This window comes from Apis laboriosa, unplaced genomic scaffold (genome assembly GCF_014066325.1).
Source record: "Apis laboriosa isolate Shangri-la unplaced genomic scaffold, ASM1406632v1 scaffold47_cov149, whole genome shotgun sequence".
NCBI classification, from domain to species: domain Eukaryota; kingdom Metazoa; phylum Arthropoda; class Insecta; order Hymenoptera; family Apidae; genus Apis; species Apis laboriosa.
In genome coordinates, this window is record NW_025223437.1 from 1,939,243 (window position 1) to 1,958,797 (window position 19,555).

Sequence of the window (19,555 nt, forward strand, 5' to 3'; positions counted from 1 at the left end):
AGTGCTTGCCGTATCCGGGAATACGGGAAATCGGAATTCGATTGGATTTCGAATCTGACAGAAATCTGACGAGCTTCTTTCCATCATTGCATTGCGGATAGTTAAAACAGATCTAAGATAAATTAAAGATAAATGTCTTCCGTTGGGAAAAATGGGGATGGGAAGAAAGGATTGGAAGAGGCTGAGATTGCTGAGGTTTCCATTTAGAAGGAACTGCGGGTGAACTAGAATAAATCTGTCGTGTAATCCGCGCATGCAAAGTAACGAACCGAAAAAGGTATTCGTGGGTGTTGTATTCGAACGAATGGACGCGTCTATATGTTGTCGTATATTTTCGTTAGAGTTAGAGACTCGTTGGAACGATAATCGAGAATGATGATGTTACGTTACGAATTTACGTTAGGGATTTATACACCCACCTCCCGTGAGTATATTAGGATTTACACGCCTCGTGAGGGTATGGAAATTGTAGTGAAGTTGATAGTTTTGAGAGGGAGGAATTGTGTTAAGTTTTTATAAAATCATTTTCTAATTTTGGAATCTTGCATTTATTTCTATACATTATTTTCTGTCAAATTAAAATACATAGAGATATTTGCTTTATATAATTATAATATTCAATAATAGTTTCATTCATATAGACTATAAAGAATTGATTGAATTAAAAAAGGTAAACGTCTCTTGGAAAATAAAGTAATACAAGATTCCAATACTTTTTTCCAACTACTGCAATTTTCGTTATTGCAAATTTTATTACATATCCCAATGCTCGAAAAACATGAAATCATAGTACATAGTGTTAAAAAAAACCCCATTGGAGCAACCATCATCCAACTTTCATCAACTGGAACCTTACCTTCACTAGACAACAACGATACGCCATCCACGCCATCCACTCTAATGCAAATGGCCGATCCATACGTACGTATTTCCAAACCGTCGTCATTTGCGGCGAGCCGATACGTCTTTGTGTGTACACGCCACACACACACACACACACATACATACGCGCGAAGTTTCATCGTGCAAAACTTCTGAAACCCGCCTCTCGTTCTTCCTGTTGCAGTTTCGGCACGTTGATCTACATGGCCACGCAAATAGCATCCGGCATGAAACACCTCGAGGAAATGGACTTGGTGCATCGGGATCTCGCCACAAGGTAACGACAGACAGGTTTCTCAGTAGATTACTTTAAGTCGAAACTTCGCCGATCAGTCATTCCCCGGGCCCGACTTTCGGGACACGGCGTTGCTCTTCCGCCGGCTGACTTTCTTCTCTCGAAACACCGAGTTTCCGGTGTTACTTTTGCACGGGATATATCCGCTCGATCGAGGCGCTCGCAACTTCCACCGCGCGGTATTTCGGCCAGAAACTCGGCACAGCACAGTTTTGTCATCACGTGTTTCCGGGAATGGTAACGATCGGCGGCAGTTCGAGCGCGTTAATCGTTGACGCGCGGAGAGAATTTGAAGCGGCTCGGTTGCTTAATGAACTTTCGTTAAATGGGAAAGCTTGGAAGGAGTTTCGGAACCAGAGAAGAAGAGATTGCTTTTTTCTTTTTATTTTCCTTGGGATTATTTTCGTCGTATCGTTTCGTATTTTGGAGAAGGAAAATACCTTTTAAATTTTGCTTTTATGTGGAAAATCGAACTTCTTACAATGTTCGAAAGTTTTTTCCTGGACATTTATAAATTGTGTTGAAGAAACGGTGTGACTTTTATTTGAATTATATCGATATTTATTTCGTTATTTACAATTTATTATTAATTTCGATGGAAGAAATGATTCGAACGAAAGTTGATGGTTATTTTTTAAAAACGAAAAAGTGAATTAGCATGAATTTTTAATGGACAATTAATGATCGTTATTTTTCCATTAAACTTGGAGGCTCAAAATTAATGAATTCTTTTATTTCTTGTACATTAAAAAACTCAAAAAAGAAATTAGAATTCATTCGTCACCGATATAAATCCTCTCCTCTCCCGAAAGCATTTTAATTTTCTGCGCATCTTCGTCCGAGAAACAAACGTTCGATCTTCTAAAAAGAAAAATTTAAGCCGACCGCTTAATCAAAGTGGAAGTCATCGTCGTATAAATCGCCACTACGCCCTAAAGACAATGACAAATTGGCCAATTACCTTTCCCCTCGTCGACTAACACGCGTCCAACTTTCTTTCGTTTCGGTGTCGAAGAGTAAGCCACTTCCGGTTTTAAGAGGGAAGTTTCATCGAGTTACGACTTCTCCAATCCTCGATAAAACTACGTGGTGACCTGCGTGCAACCTCGTTGCCAACTCCACGTGTCAGGGCTGTTAAAAGGGAACGAGTGGAGTGGAGTGGATGATGGTTGGGTCACGTGCTCGAATTATTAACTCTAATCATAAACTTTAATTACAAAGGGTGTCGCAAGTCTGTGGCGGATGAAATTAATTGCCGGTTGATTTACAGAAACGAGTTTTGAGCATTGCGCTCCATAAACGAGGAAGAAAGAAATACGTATAATATAACGTTTACTTTTATTTCTCCATTCTTATTGATTTTATTACTGCTCTAATTGGTGGTAAAGGTAATTTACGTTGAATTATCTTACAACGAGAAACTGAGAGCTTTTTGTCAATTTTCCTCGAACAATATATAATTTAAAAAGTATCTAGCGTATTATTAGATACATTTTGTGGAAAATTAGCGAAGCAACTCGACCTTAATTTTTAACATGCTCAATGAAAAATGACAAAAGGTCTAATCAATTAGATGCATTTGTATTTTCTATTGATAAAATTCTACAAATACATTTTCAAATTCTATTAACTTATGCATCTCCATAAATTCCATAAATTGGAATTCTGCAAAAAAGAAAAACCCCCCTCTCGTTTTCAGCATCAGCGAGGAGAAAATTACGGCATTTTTCCGTAGCAGAAAAGGACTAATTAGAAAACTTATAGTAATACGTTAAAGCGATCGTTAAGCCGCGGTGTTGAATCAGTTTCACGAGAGAGATCTGCAGAGATCTCGAGGACGGTGTCCATTCCATTTCACAAGCGGGATGAATACCTCCTACACCCGCTACCTATTAAACCCCCTCTCGACTGCGAGCAGATAAACGGGCAGTTTTCACGTTCAGAGATCGGCGTGAAACTTGGAACGATCGTCGCTCTCGGCGGAGCCTCGCTTCCGGCTCGAGGCTGGGCTCTCTTAAAAGGCGACTCTCGAAACGGCTCTCCACAATCGCCACGCCAGACGCGGTTTTATAGAATACGCGAAAACGCGCGACAGACGAATGGGCGCCGCCTTGGATTCCCATTCGTCGGCGAAAATGGTTTTACCCCGAGCCCTCGAGATGTCGTCCTTTGATCTCCTCCTCTCTAACTTTTCGCCATTGAAAACGGTGATTAGCTCGTGAATACTTCGGGGAAGGAAGATCTAGGAAGGAAAGAAGAGAAGAATGATAAACTGCGGAGGAATTGTCATTATGATTAACAAATAACTAATATCTTATGGATCAATCCGTGGTAAGTGTCGTGGAAGAAGACGTTCTCATTGGTGGTGGTTAAGTTTAATGATTGCAGGAAGCTAGATGTTTATCTTGAAGTAATTACTTATTTTTATTTCTAACTGATTTTTCATTATTCCTTGAATATATTGAATGTAAGAAACATATTGTTTGTCTCTTCACTAGTAAAAAAAAAATTATTGGTAGTTTGATAAGAGTTTGGTCTAATCCTTTTACCATGAAACAAGGATATTATTCGAGTAATATTCAAATTTAATTTTGTAACATTTAACAGCTAAAATGAGTTTTAGAAAAATTCATTTGTTTCTGCAATCATTAAAAGCATACAAATACTTTTCATAAAATTATCTTTTAACTTACACTTGTGTGAATTTATTTCTATCCTAATAACCTGTGTAATAATAAATAATAGATTCTTGTGTAATAATAATAATAAATAATAGATTCGATACACTGGCGTTAATCTCGGTACACAATTTCTCAATATTTACTTCTCACACGGAAAGGAGAGCGAATTAGTCGCGCGAAAATATACGTTCTTCCATCAAAATGGATCAACGTACGCGTCAAACGCACATGTATCACCAAAAGATCTTATCCCTCCTCCGGATACGGGTTGATCCAGTCTCAAGGCCGTAAACAATCCAATCCTTCGAGCACGATTCGCGGCGATACATTCGTCTACGTGTTCGAGTGTCGAGATAGGGGAAACCGGAATAATCCACTCGGCCCTGAAGACGGATTACGACTTCGAATCTACCATATTTTCTCGTAGGGCGATGGATTTTACCCCGGATGAAAGGTACGGAATAGAAGAAAAACATCGTTCACGGTTTTAGGCAACGAAAGAACGAGGAAAAATATCATATGAAACTGGACTCTTTCTCGTCCAGTTAATATCACGAAAAACAATATTATTAATGTAAATCAATCGAATATGATTGAATTGGGAAAACATTGGTGGAAAATATGTCCACCATAAATGAAAACCCAAGTGAAAAGTTTCGTACACCCTTTTATAAAGAAATTCGCCTAACTTGAGAATTCTGATTTCAACGATTGCTTAAAGAGCATAGCCTCCTCGAGGAATCTTTTTGAAAACCAAAATTATTAACATTTTCTTCAATCTTTAATACAATTTCATCTGAGAAGTTTTACAACGAGAGTGTCTTAAATTTTAAATTCTAAAGATTTTTGGACACTGTTACAATCGTAGTTATAGTTTTAAAGAAACTAAAAAAAATTCGTCAAAATTCTTTGAGCATCTTTGACAATTTCCTTAAAATGATCGATCACGAGATTCCATTAAAAGTAAAAAATACGAAAGCAAGAAAGTGATTCGAATTATATTTTTGTAATCTGCTTTACGCTTTTGATTAACGATTTATGTATGATTCGTTGCAGGAATTGTTTGGTAAGTCGTGGTTACACGGTGAAAGTGTGCGATCTGGGCTCCGGAAGAAACGCCTACGCAGCCGACTATTTCCGGGTGGAGGGCCGGCCGCCATTGCCAATCCGATGGATGGCCTGGGAAGCTATGCTAATGGTAAGTCGTTAATTAGCAGTTAATCTGTAATCGTGGAGCCTCGAATATTGGATTTATAATAAAGTAATTCATTCGGCAGTTTGATTGGTCCGATTCTATTAAGCGTATTCCATTGCGTATGAATCAATCGATTTCGATAATTTGTAAGATCGTATTTAACGACTAAATGTACGTAACGTTGAATAATATGTTTGGCACATTGATTTAATCCGCGAATATACACGCGTTTGAATGGTATTTTACTACAGAAAAAAAGACAAATGGTGGACTCGTAGTGGTACGACATTAGATTGGAATATTTTTTTCTTTTCGATACAAATTCAACGTAAAAATTGGTTGGTGAAAGAGATTAGATTACTTCGACAATGAGATTTTAAAGACGTTTTATCGAGTAATTAGTTCGTGTAAAAATTAAAAAAATTATCCTTTCATGGTTGAAATAATTTAAACTTGTTCTTTAACAAAACTTTCAGAAAGATTATAAAAATTAAAATTACAAAACAATCAAATCAGTGATAAAGTGAAAGAATCATACAGAGATAGATCATACTTTCCTTGCTCAAGATCATTTATTTTTAATCCTGAATACGAGTCACGAGTACGAATATACAATCGATAATATCAATCGTGTAAAATACACATTCTATTAACTCGACATTATAAACAGATTCTGATTAACTTTATTTATATTTGATCGCTTTTTCCTTTTTGTTCGTATCGAATGATCATAGAGAAAAAAAAAAATACGATAAATCTTCGAACGATGTGTACACCATCCCTAATTCCGAAAAAAAAAAAATATTTTCAACGGATCGCTTCCCCCGTTTCACGGGGGTGAAACGAATCAAATTTGATCGGTTGAAGCAGACGCCACAGAGCAAATTGTAAACGATTTTTGCAGGCGAGGCGGGGGAGGAAAAATAAAGCGAGCGCGATCGAGTGGCCAGTGATATTTAAATGGACCGTAGCTACGCATCCGCGCGTATGAAACTCGGTTTGGCTTTCGCGAAATATATATATATACCTCTCCACCCATTGTTTTCACCCTTCTTCCCTCTGCCACGAAATCAAAGCCTCGCGCGTTTCGCGCTTTTGCTCGACGAAAGTTCCAAATTGTTTTTCCCCCCCTCTCCTTCTCTTTTTTGTTTTTGTTTTTTTTCTCATTTTTATTTTTATTTTTATTTTTATTTTTTTTTTTTTCCTCCACATTCCAAGTCATATTGCCTTGAAGATTCCAAGCAATATTTGCCTCGAAGATTCGCCTCTCGATCCTCCTCCCGCGAAGAGTTGAAACAACAGCGATTACCGTTTAATGCGCGGCTCCAACCACTTCGACTTTGAATCCATCCCGGATCTATTTTAACCCTCCTTGTTCAGAAACCTATCTACCTTGATCCACGGAGGATACGAGGAAATGGATTCGAGCAGATGAAGGGGGTTGAAGGGTGAGAGATTAGGTCATATTACCTGTGGTTAATAAACCCGAAACGTTCGCTTTTTGATGATCCTTCCCTGTTTCGGGGTAAATAATTTTCAACGATTCGTATTATTTTGCGATTAAATTATTATAAATTATTATAATTTATACGAATAATTTGTTTTAATAGAAATATATTTTCTAAAGTTTCTAAAGATATTTCGTTATTCGTTCGTTTAGGATAAAGATTATAAGATTTATAAACGATGTATATACTTGATACATTGAGATATCGTTTTTGAAAAAGTTTTTACGTTTCAACGGATAATTAATTTAATTCCTATTTATTTCGAAAGAAAGATGAACGATAAAGATTTCTTTTTGTCTTTATGTCTGCGTGTATTTCTGTCTTAATGAGAAATTGCAAATATTTGCATTTTTGTCATCCGTTTGAAGTATTTCGAAAAGGGAAAAGTGTTTCGTAACGTTAATGGTATGCGTGATATTTTGAAAGTATACCGAAACTGGCGCGGTACACAGTTTGCGGTTAGCACGCTCGATAAAAGTAACCGGGTAAACATCAACGTCTAGTTTGCGGTGGTCGAGACAAGCTTTTTGACTTAATTTCTGCCCACAACAGCCTGCACATTTTTCCATCCATTATACAGCCGATATACCTTTTTACCTCGTGTTTTATTAATTTGAATATTATCTCTGAATGAGAGACGGACACATTTACTAGATAAATCTTCTTTATATGTAAAGCTTTTAAAAAAAATCTGAAAAATTCGACGATATTCGTGGATATTGTTCAAAGTTTGTTTACGAATAAAAATTTAAAATATTCGGGGGATAAAATTTCATGAGATTTCTTCCCATGAATAAATTGTCTAATCTTTTCGCTTTAAAAAAAAAAAAAAGATTTTAAAAAATTCGAAATTCTTAAGGGTTCATAAATACTTTCGAAACGTAAAATATTCATGGATAAAATTCCGATCATCTCCTCTCCTATAACAATTATCCAATTTTTCCTCTCCATTAAATCTTCTAAAAATCTGAATCAATACTTGAACGAATCGAACTTCAAGAATGAAAATTTCCATGAAAACGTATTCATCAACCGTTCTCCTTTCTCCTTCCAATTCACATTCAGAGAGAGATTGATTCGCAATAATACAACACCTCTCGAAATATTTCAGCTCGCCCCTTAAATTTTCCAAATATCTAAACACTTAAACTCGATTTAAAGAGAGAAACACGCTCACCAACAATAATAACATCAAAATTTCATCAATCACCAACAATTATTTTCAACAAGAATCCTTCCAAGAATTCACATTCGAAGATTAATTCGCAACAATTGCAACATGTCACGCCCCCGTCGAAACGCTCCAACTCATAAAACGCCGTTACGTGATAATTTTATCGAAACGAGAGCCCGAACGGATGATTCCCTGTTGTTAATTTATTCATCGCGCGCCCTGAACGATGGCGTGGCATAGTTATTATCGGTCAAAAGTAATGCAAGCCGGTTGGCATTCACGACGGAGACACGGCGAACGAAGTCGCGAGAATACACGTTATTCCGCGTGGTTACGGCGAATTTATCGGCGGGGAACAGGTATACGTACGTACAAATATATACATATCGGTGTAACGAACGATAGCCAGAGCGAAGCGTATTTTATTCCGGTGTATCCTGTTTTTAATTTCTCGTCCGTGCCCCGCCGATATCGGACTGTCGATCCGCGAAACCGCGAAGCATCAGCCCGATAGAGCTGTCTGCGGTCGCGTGGCATTAACGAATCGGGCTTATTCGCTGTTTCCATGCGCCTCGTGTCATCGCGAGACCGCTGTAAAAGTATCGGTTAAAAAAAGAAAAAATCGCTTTCGAGGATTCGTTTTCGATGTACAGGGGGCGTATGTATACGTATACACGTATCGTATAGGGCAGTACAGTCGGTCGCGAAAGTGTAGGAGGTTGAAGGAAGTTTATTCGATCTTTGAGAAATCAAGTCGAGGAAAATTTTTTTCGTACGTACGTAGAATATTATACAACGGATGTTATTGTGTTATGAATGGGCAATTTGGTAACTCGTGGAATTTTGTACGAATAGAATATTTGAATAGAGAGAAATAGAAATACGTGAGATTTGTGAGATTTCGAGGAGTACTATGTACGTTTTATATGAAAAAAGAATTGTTATTAATTGTTAAATTTACATAAGATGTACGAACACTTTTGTGACTGAGTGTACACATATATGGGTCTGTGTGAGAGTTTTGTACGAGTGAATATTGGGAAAAAATGAGGTAAAATTGGGAACTTAAATCTTTAACGGACGTATGTCATCTCTGACGAGGCATTGTAAGTTCTTTGTATCGATGTATGCCACTTTTCACGTGGCATTGATTTATGTCACTTCTGACATTGTAACTTTATTGTATTCGAAGAGATACAGGTCGAAAGAGGATATGATGAAATTGAACATTGTGAAATCACGCGATTTCCTCGTGTATAACTTGTCTTTTCATCTTATGCAATATCTTTTCTTTTTTTTTTTAGAATTCAAATATGCATGGATATTTTTGCTTGCATCGATTTTCATCGTAAATAATGATAATCTAGTGACAAGTTGTATGCGAAATGTTAGGCAAGGATCAATAAACAAGCTGTTATTATGAACTCGTAAATTATGCAATCAAGTTTTCGTAATTGATGCAAATTAGGAAAAGAATCAAAGTCAAGTGGAATACTAAATATAATATCTATCTTTTTTTTTTATATTATAAATTTTTAGAAATATAATATTTCTTTCAATATAAGGACGTACAATCGTGTTTCATAATAACGATTTTATAATAATTTCTACGATCTTTAAGGAAGATGCCTTTAAGGAAGATGAGAATGAAGACAATCGATGTCGATGTTTACTGTTCGAGAATGGAAGGAGCGTGTTTCTTTGGATAAGATTTTTTCTTTTTTCGATATTTCATCGAGATCAATATACGCGACAAGTAGAATAAACATGTTTGCGATCAAACGTAATATCGAGCTCGGTCTCTGTCTTTCAGAGGTAATTGGGATCAGGAATATTTGGCGAGACGCGAGTTTCGTGTTAATTGGACGCATTACAGTTGCAACTGCCAACGCCAGTTTCTCTTTAATGACAAGGGCCCGCGCTTTAATTAAATGATAGCAGGCTAATGTTAAACTTAATGTCCCATTTTCCTTAATTCTTCTTGTTTCCTTGTCGTTTCTATTTCGATTTTATCATCGTTGATATTTCGAGCAAATCTTAATTATCAACGTTGAAAAATTCATTATTATTGCTTTCTCAGGGGAATAAATTATACAAAAACAATCAAGTTAAATAATTTATTAGTAATAAATGGTTATATAAAATAAGATAATTGAAAGATTAATTCATTGAACAGAAATAGTTACTATACTTGCAAAATTATTTTTTAAATCATTTTGTAAATCATTTTATATAAACTCCTATTAATTGGATAAAAAGTGACAGTTAATGGGGGGAATTAGATTGTCTCCTATTATAGTGAATAGCCTGATTATGCGAGCGTGCTTGTCCCCAACAGATTCACATAAATGGAGTTCTACTGTATTATTACTGTATTATATTATATACCGATGATAATAGCGACACCAATTCAGATAATCGAGATTCGCATTCACCCTATTGTAATTGTACAATATTCGATGCAAGAAAGGTCTCAAGACGCTTAAGCCCCTTTCAAACAAAATATTTCATTACAATTTGCATTTTTCCTTTTTTTTAGATGCCCTGCAAATTTCACCGTTGCATTTTCACAAACTGACGAGGTTACAACAATCCTTTTTTGCCATCCAACACAATCAAAAATATTCAAACATTTTCCTGACCTGTACTTAACTCTATCGTTGACACGTCGTATTTTCGAAAATTGTCGACATGTTTTGTAAATCGATGTTGCTCGAACGAACTCTTATTTTTGTGAAGATACAAAAATTTGATCGAATTCTTATTCGACCTGCAATTATTGGCCTGTAAACTCGTCGTCATATTTTTAAAACTGAAGTCATTACATGCCTTGCAAATCAATATTGGCCAACGAACCCTTGTTTTTCCAAAGATAGAGAAATTCGATCGAGTCCACGATTGCAAAGTATTTAAATTATATACCCTCTTCCTGGCCTGCAAATTTCGTCGTCGAATATATTTCCAAAACTTGGACACGTTTTTGTAAATCGACCAACTTATTTTTCTATAAAAGATACAGAGACGAAGGATTATCGGTGGGAAGCACCGATCGCAAAATATTTATAAACATTTTGTACACTTTGCCAGTCAATCGAGCTCGAATTTCGTGCATCGAAAAGCGTTTCATCTTATCGCGGATTCGATCCGTTCGAGTGGGTGAGATCGAGGCATCGATCGAGCGATGAGCGCGGGACCCATTAGCATCGGAAATCGCGTATGAATGAAATCCGTGCTGGGGCAAATTGATAGGTAAATGGTAATTCGGGTAAATGGGAAACGAGCGGCCGATATACTATTCCCCTACCTCCTCTCCCTCCCCCTCGCTCGTTCGCGTAGTCATTTTCAGAATTGACTGCGCCGTTAATGTTTCATTATTGCCATCGTTTATCCATCCCGCGCCATTGTGTTAATGAAACGGGGCCAATGGTTCCGTGCACGCGCGCGCACCCACCGCCAAGGGGCCAAGAATTATATCCGGAATTAGCGTCGATTTAATGATTTAAACCGTTCGACTTCTTTATTAAGTTGGAACCAATGTCCCCCGATTCTGTTCCCCCGTAAACTTTACGACAATTACCAAAATTACCTACAACTGGTGGCATTAAAGTTAACACGTGGCTGGGGATAACGGGGGTTGCTGCGACGCTCGAGGAGAACGAAAAGGGGAAGTTTGTAGGTGAAACGGAAAGTTTTATCGAAATTGACGAGGTTTGGAATTTTATTGTTATTTTTTTTAAAGAATAAGTGAAAAGGTGTTAATTTTTAATTTACAAATATCGAGAGTTTGAAATTTAAGGGGAAGTTAGTGATAGTAATTGTAGATGGGAAGCTATCGAGATTTACAACTTTACTTTTTTTTTTCTTCGTTGTGTGGCTAAAGGATTGATAGGAAGGATTATCGATGCAATTGTAAAAATATAGGAAGCATAATTTATGATTAATCAGAATTAATACATGGAATAAGGGTTAATTACAATATTGGAAACATTGAATGAATTTATAAGTGAAACTATGAAAGCTGTCAATGTTGAGTAAGATTTGAAATTAAACTTTTGTTCAAGAATCTTATATAGTGAATAATTTAAAGATTTTCTTATTAAGTCAATAATATAAACATTCTAAGATTAAATCTGTTAATCTACCACGAAATTATAAACGAATAATCTTACATCGTGATCCGGATTCCATTTACAAAACGAATGATTAAGTTTCCCATCGATTCTTATTTTCAGTGAGACTTTTAATCGCATTTAATACTCAACGGCTAATTACGATGTCGGATTAATGGGCGTAACGATTGTTTTAATCATCGCACGTGCACGCACGTTGCACAACAGAGAGTCATATATATATAGAGTTTCTGGTACATGCGTGTTACCCGTTAAACTTGATGCCGTCGTGTACACCGCTTCTTAAGATGGAGTAGTTTCATGAAATTACGTAACTGAAACACTTAAGTTGAAGTAATTTCTCGTCAAGCAACGATACCACCTGCCGTGCACGCCGCCTCGTAAATAGATTTCTAGTTCGAACTACTGTTTACGCGACAGGACACGGGGGGAAAAATATTATTTTCGTCACGAAATTTCAGAGAAATTTTTATCTTCTCCTCGCGACGAAAAAAAGAAAGATGACTTATTCCTTATTTTGCTTAACAGGGGAAAATATCAAAAATCATGAAGGAATCTCTCCATTCTTGATTCTAAAGATAATTGTCTATTGTTTCCCTCTTGCAATTGTATTTATGCAAATTTATATTTTGCAAACGAGAAATTTTCAACTTTGCGATAATTATTTTTGAAAATTTTGTTATTTATTGCCGTTAAACGTGGAACGTACTTAATCCAATTTTTTTTTTTTTTTTTTTTTTTTTTTGATAAAACAAATTTTATAAACGTGTATTGATCATATTATATAGATATTTTCTATCACAGAAGTAACAACACAGAATTTTCTTGGTTATCCGATGTATTTTTTTCCCCCCCTCCCCATTTTTATCTCGATGAATTAGCGACAGTGAAAAATAAAAACCGATCGTGCGTTCAACTTCACTTCTTGAAAATCGAATATTCCATTTGTGTGTGTTTTTTTTTTTTTATGTGCGTTACTATTGATCGAATTATCGTTTAATATTTTATTGTTTGTATTAAATTACACGATAAAAAATATTTCGATTTTTCGGGCGATCTATTCGAGTCGTCCAATTGCAATTTTTCAAATAACATTCAAGATAAAACGTTCACACTGGGGCGGATGAATTTGATTAACGATAGTTTTAAACTATGACCGAGGCACTGTTACATTTTCCACGTTTTTCCACCTCGATTCCGCAGGGTTATGCTTTGCGAAGCTTTGCTCTTTTTTGGACCTGTCTGCTACGCTTTAGAATTTTTTTTTTTTATCTGTTTCCTTTTTCTCTCTCGATACTGTGAAATTTTTTTTGCTATTAATATTATAATATTCAGAAAAACTAGATCTCTCGTATCGATCCTTAAATGGAAAAGCAACTGGATTTGCAATTACTTACTTTTTTAATTGGATCTTCTTTTTTGTGTTAAATTATTTTAATATTGAAAAATATTACGGCAAAACGTAGGGTAATTCATGCGGAAAGCAATAAAAGATAAATCTTATCTATTGAAAAATATTCAACAATATTCAGTATGGATGTTAACGTAATTTTAAATAGAATTTTGAATACAAGATTAAAAGATTAAAAAAATTCGTTTCTCTTTCTAAATATCAAACATTTAACATCGATAAACATTTCGAGTTCAAAATTGAGATTCACAATTATTTTCGAATTAAAAAATTATCCTTTATTATCTTTTGAAATTCATTTCACTTCAACACGTTCATCCATCGAATTTTTCCATACTTTGCCCACAACATCAGATTTAAAATCTCATTTAAAAAAGTGCAATTGTTTATGCGTGCATCGTTAAATATAAACTTTGGAAGTGAAAATGAAAATTTCCACTGTCCGAAATCAGTCTGTCTCGATACAATGATCGAAACTGCATAATTACAAATGAATTCAGGGAAGACACGCATCGAAGAGCGACGTCTGGTCTTTCGCAGTAACTCTTTGGGAGATTTTAACGTTCGCAAGGGAACAGCCGTTCGAGGAGCTGCCCGATCATCGCATAGTCGAGAATGCAACGTATTTTTACCAAGAGGACGATAGAAGGGTAAGTATTCCTCCTCGTCCTGCTCGCACACGCGATTCGATGAACACTAGTAGATCTCGCATTGAACGATCTTCCTTAAAGCCTTTCATCTCCATGAACGTTCACCATTCGTTTTTCCAACTTCTCGATTTCTCTTTCTCTTATTACGATTTAATTAAACGATTAAATTATTAATAATTAAATCCTTATTATTAGATGATCAAAGGAAGGAGGAGTTGAGAGAAGTGTGTGAATAAAATGATGAAACTTTAATTAGAAACCGCGTATGTTCGTAAAAATGTATCGTAGAATTCTATCTTTTATATTATGTTACACTTGAAACTTTATTCTTCGTTAATTGAAGAATAAAAGATATCAAAGTGCGAAAGTTCTTTTCTATATTTTGCGTGAAAGTAGTATTCTGTTGATCAAAAAAAAATTCTTTCTTTAAAAAATTTCTACATCTATTGTTTCGTATCGATATGTCTGTTCTACGATACGTTTCTTTTCTGTCGAAATAGAACGTAAAAAGAATTATTTAACGTGTTATAAAATATACGCGAAATTATAATAATGTATAATAGGTAGGATATATATACACACACGATACATACATACACGTTGTTACACGTACAAAATTTCAAAATTTTATTACTAATTTTATTACGTATATTTACCAATAATTTTATTTAATTTTTTCTTTCATAAATTCATTTAAATATACCGCACAATTCCATTATGCATCGCAATATTTATACATTGAATTATGGAAATTATTCGAAATACACGGATCTGACTTTTTATTGCAAATAATAATAATAATAATAATAATAATTTTAATATATATTCCACACAAAAATTCGCAAAAATCTACTCGATGAAAGATTCAGAAACTCAACAACAACAACAACAACAAAAAAAAAACATTCGAAACAAATACGTATCGTATTAATTCTATTTTTTCTTTTTTTTTTTTTTTTTAAAAAACGCACTTGTACAAAATTTCCACCAAACCTTTCAATTTATTTCTGTTTATTCGAATCAACGAACAACGCAGCAGAATATTCTCAAACTGTACGAGCACGATAACATTTGTAATCGAATTCACAACTTTGACGAACGACTCGAACATCTTTTTCCATATTTTTTTCGAATTTATCCCGAATGTATTTCCCCCAGATCATTCTTCCCCTGCCGAAAAACTGCCCCAAAGATATCTACGAGCTGATGCGCGAGTGCTGGCACAGGAACGACGTGGACAGGCCGAGCTTCCGGGAGATCCACATGTTCCTCCAGAGGAAAAATCTCGGTTACAAGCACGGGGACACGAACGACACCTGATACAGAGAGCTAGAAGGCTGGAACCTGATCCGGCTTTCTATGATCGGCGAGCTGAACGGGAACTGGTGGAACTCCCCTTCGACGACCAAGTTACACCAGGTCAGGCCAAGTTAGTAGTAGTGACGGGGATCAATTCCTGATTGTCGAATCGTCGAAGACAAAGGTAAACGGTGATCGAAATGGTTCTTCGTTGCTCTATCGTCGATAATCCTAGTGAATTTTTTAATAAACTGTGCAACTTGTACGCGGTGAATTATTATTATTATAATCATCGTATCATGCGATCTTGAACGATTATGAGGGAATTTGTTACAAACAATTCCTTTCCATGATCTCTCCTCGATCTTCTCTCGAAATTTATAATTCTCGTAATATTTTTCACGATATTGGCAGAATCAAAAGAAAAAAAAAAAAGAAAAAAAAATGACGAATCAAAATTTTATGGAATAATAATTTTTCATCGCCCGTTACTCTTCTTCTAAGATTATTTTCGTCCTGTTTGAAACGTTGACCGCGCGTAACCGTGCAATTAAAAAAGCAACAAAGCACGAAGATAAGAAAAATAAATAGAAATAAAAATAAAAAAAAAATAACAGCGCGAGAACGATCTCGAGCAAGCGGATATATATATATATACGAAATGGGAGCGTTCCTAGCGCGGGTCCAATGGGCGGAAAGCACGTTCAATAAATCGCGCACACGCCATTTCTGAAATTGATACTGTCAGCAAACAAGCTTATGACACCCGCCGCAACGGCACTCGCGTCACGTTCAGAATACACGTGGCCCGTGGACTTTGGAAAATCGCGGAGGATACAACAAACGGTCTCCACCGATCATTTCCTGGAAACCTCTTCTCTCCCCTCAACCTGTGTCCAACGTTGTACGTGTGATCCGATCCGGAAGGCCGAGAAATACCATCGCGTGAAAAACCCTCTTCGTAAACCATTGCGCGTCTACGAAGTTTTTACGAAGGGGAAAAGAGGAGGAGGAGGAAGAGAAGAAAAGTCGAAGGAACAAATTATAGCGAGTGGATCGATTCGATTCGATCCATTGGGTAGCTTCTCTTTCTCGTGACGATTCCTCGTCGTTGTGTATCCGATAAGTAATCGAGGACACAATAATCGAGCGAACGTTTTATCGCACAGTGACGCCCTGTTACACAGTTTTAAGAATCGAGAACGAATCCTGAGAGATGTGAAACGGGAGTGGAAAATACGTTTCTTGGTTCTTGGTTTGATTGAATGGTAAATTGACTCTGGATGGAAGTTGGAAACGAAGCATGGCAAATGTGCGAGATTGTTCTTTCTTTTTCTTTTTCTTTTCTTTTTTTTTTTTTTTTTTTTTTTTTTTGAGGGAGGGAGAAGAATTTAATTGATATGGAAATACTGCTGGAATTTGGATTACATTGGCGCCCTCTGGTTCAAGTGAGCTAGTAACATTAGTGAAATTTAACGAATTACTAGTTACTAGTGTATCGGATAATAGTTTGGCAATAAAACTAATAACGAAGATTTATAATTACATTTTCATCGCAACTTACAACTCTTACAACTTGTGTCAATTCACTAATCTTATTATCTATCGAATCATCAGAGGGGTCCATAACTTACTAGCCATAAAAATAAATATAAATAAATAAATAAAGCGGTCATAGAATGGTCGAAGTTCGTCGGAGTGTAAAAATTGAAAATTGAAAAAAAAAATTCCTCGAGAGCCTGCTGGCTTACCTTTAAGTTCCCTGAGATTATTACTAATAAGCTTAAGATGCGCTTAGCCGAAGTGCATAAATGTTTGACAATACCATTAGAGGTTGCAAGTAAATAAAGAAACAGAAAAAAAATTTCGTATACATATATATATAAATAAATAAATAAATAAATAAATATAGCAGATGTAAAGAGATGTTAAAAAAAAGGGTTTAACCGATAGCGTAAAAAATTTATTAGAGAACGTCGTTTTTTCGAGCAGCTTGTATTCCCCTCGGCGGTCGCGTGGCGTCGTTTTTCCCGCCACAGTTCGACCTATCGATTCGCGACGTCTCGAGGACCGAAACCTGACCTCGAGTCGAATTCGCGTCGTCGTCGTCGTTCCGCGGGACAAGGATGGATAGAGGTGGTTGATTGGAGCGAGAGAGAGAGAGAGAGAGAGGCCCACTCGCGTGACCTGAAGTTACGTTTATAGGAAGGAATAGAGACACGGTCCATTTACCCGGTGGATATACCTTTGCTCGCCTTTTTACAGGCGAATTTTTGCCCGGTGATCGAGGGTCGGAAATAATTCTTGCGAATAATCGGGCATCGATTTCGCCTTCCACTACCTGCTCACTTCTCGTTTCTTTTTTTCCCTCCAATTTTATTTCGTTCCATTTCTATTTTTCGTTTCATTCTATTCGTTCATGTTGTTGTTGAAACGAATTTATTTCGTTTATTTTTGTTTTCGTTTTTTTCCATTCTTTTTTTTTTTTTCTTTTTTTGGAAAAATTAATTTTATAGGTTCTACTTGAAACACGTTGTATCGCGTTCAATTAATATTTAGTTTTATGGACTTTTATGGGCGAATTTTTATATAGTTCCTTTTTTTTTATTTCTCCCCCCATTCTTTCTCCTCCCCTGTCCTATATTTTTTTATTAAACATTGAAAATTACGCTCGTTCGGAATTATCTTTTCGGAGCGGAGAGGGATGAGATTGAAATGCGCGCGCAGAAAATATTCATCCGGTTACACGAACCGTGTTCAACGTGGAACAATGAGAAATTTATAATAATTGTTAATACGAGTTTGTAAGCGGCGATTAATAGCGGGCTGTAACAAAAGGATAATATAATTGAAGAAATTAGCGATGAAAAGGGTGTAAATGGGTGGTGTGACGATAGGGCGATAGCTCGCTATAAGGGCGATAAATCGCGTTGTTTTGGAATTTATTACGTTACTCGGCTAAAAAACGCACAGTCACTCTCGTGATCTGTAAAAAGAAAAAAATATATATATATATATAAATCGCCATAGGAAGTGTAAGTGATAAATGTGCACGCGACTGAAAGTGGTTCGGTAAAAGGGATCATCGTTCCGCCATTATTCGTTATCCTTTACGAAAGAAACACAATAATAATAACGATAATTGTCAATGTTTCGAACGTTTACGAGCGTTCTTCGATATTTATTCGAGCAAAAGAAAAGAAAAAAGAAGAAGAAAAAGAAGGAAAAAGAATTACGAGAAACGTGGAGAAACGACCCCCCTTTCATCGAGCCACCCACGGTCGAGGCAGGTTTCATTTTGAATATGAAAAGTCTATGATATTGTCTATGAAACGATCGTTGGTAATTTATTAAATATTAATCTAAATCGTAAGACCGACGAAATTAAAGAAATACTGCCATTGTATTTAGGGAAATCCGATATTTGCGATATCATTGTTTCGATCCTTTCCCTTGTCACACTCGACGAGAAACGATCGAATTTCTTTTGATTCGTTCGAAGATGCGTGTGATCGAGAGAGTAGTGTTGTTCATCGACGAACGAACGATAACGGTGGAACAAATAAATGGGCGAAGGGATGCGAGGAGAAGGGAGATCACGATCGATCGTACAGAACACGAGAACAGTCCTGTAGAGAGAGAGAGAGAGAAAAAGAAAAAGAGAAAAGAAAGAAAGGAAGAAGGATCGATGTACATATCCACTTTGATGAGCTTAACGAATTATTAACGGTGAGAAATTTTAATTTCGGCTTGGTGGAGATCGTCTTCTGTGCGATCGAACCAGGCGACACGTGCATACATACGTAGGTTCTTCCTACAAATTGAGAGAAAGAAAATTAAAAGGATTCTCGATCGGTCGTGCACAATAGCGGGAGAGAAGAACGAAGGGGAAAAATGATCGAATCGGAGGGAGAGAGAGGGAGAGAGAGAGAGATCGAATGAATTTTAGAAATTTTTTTATATCTGTCTTTCTTTTTTATTCTTTTTTCTTTCTTCTTCCTTTTCAATTACCAACACGACCATTATCTCTTTCATTTCAGCCCGATCTTCTTTCATCGCTTAATTCCTCGTTTATTCAAATTTATTTGAATTTATGACGCTTCCCATTCGATTCACGTTCGATCAATAGAGCGGAGAAAAAACGGGCTCCTTTCGCGCGATTAATTATCGAAATTGAAATTATCGATTATCCGTTCGAGCGAATATTATTAATTAAGGATTGAATATCACGTATCATTGACATATCGTACGTACGTATTTCCACGGAATAACGTTTATTCTGCCCGGGGAATAGAGAACTAACGCATATCTTGAGAGAAGTTGAGCCACG

At 36.3% G+C, this 19,555-nt stretch overlaps 1 protein-coding gene across 1 annotated transcript in view; it reads left to right on the forward strand.

Moving 5' to 3' along the window:
- The window catches only part of LOC122716581 (discoidin domain-containing receptor 2), a 116,975-nt gene extending 101,310 nt beyond the window's left edge, over positions 1-15,665 (forward strand). The window contains exons 14-17 of the mRNA XM_043939807.1: positions 1,067-1,159; positions 4,915-5,056; positions 13,777-13,926; positions 15,085-15,665. Coding sequence (XP_043795742.1) covers positions 1,067-1,159; positions 4,915-5,056; positions 13,777-13,926; positions 15,085-15,246 — 547 coding nt within the window. The 3' untranslated portion in view covers positions 15,247-15,665. The remainder of the gene's footprint in view (positions 1-1,066; positions 1,160-4,914; positions 5,057-13,776; positions 13,927-15,084) is intronic.
- The last annotated feature ends 3,890 nt before the right edge of the window (positions 15,666-19,555 follow it).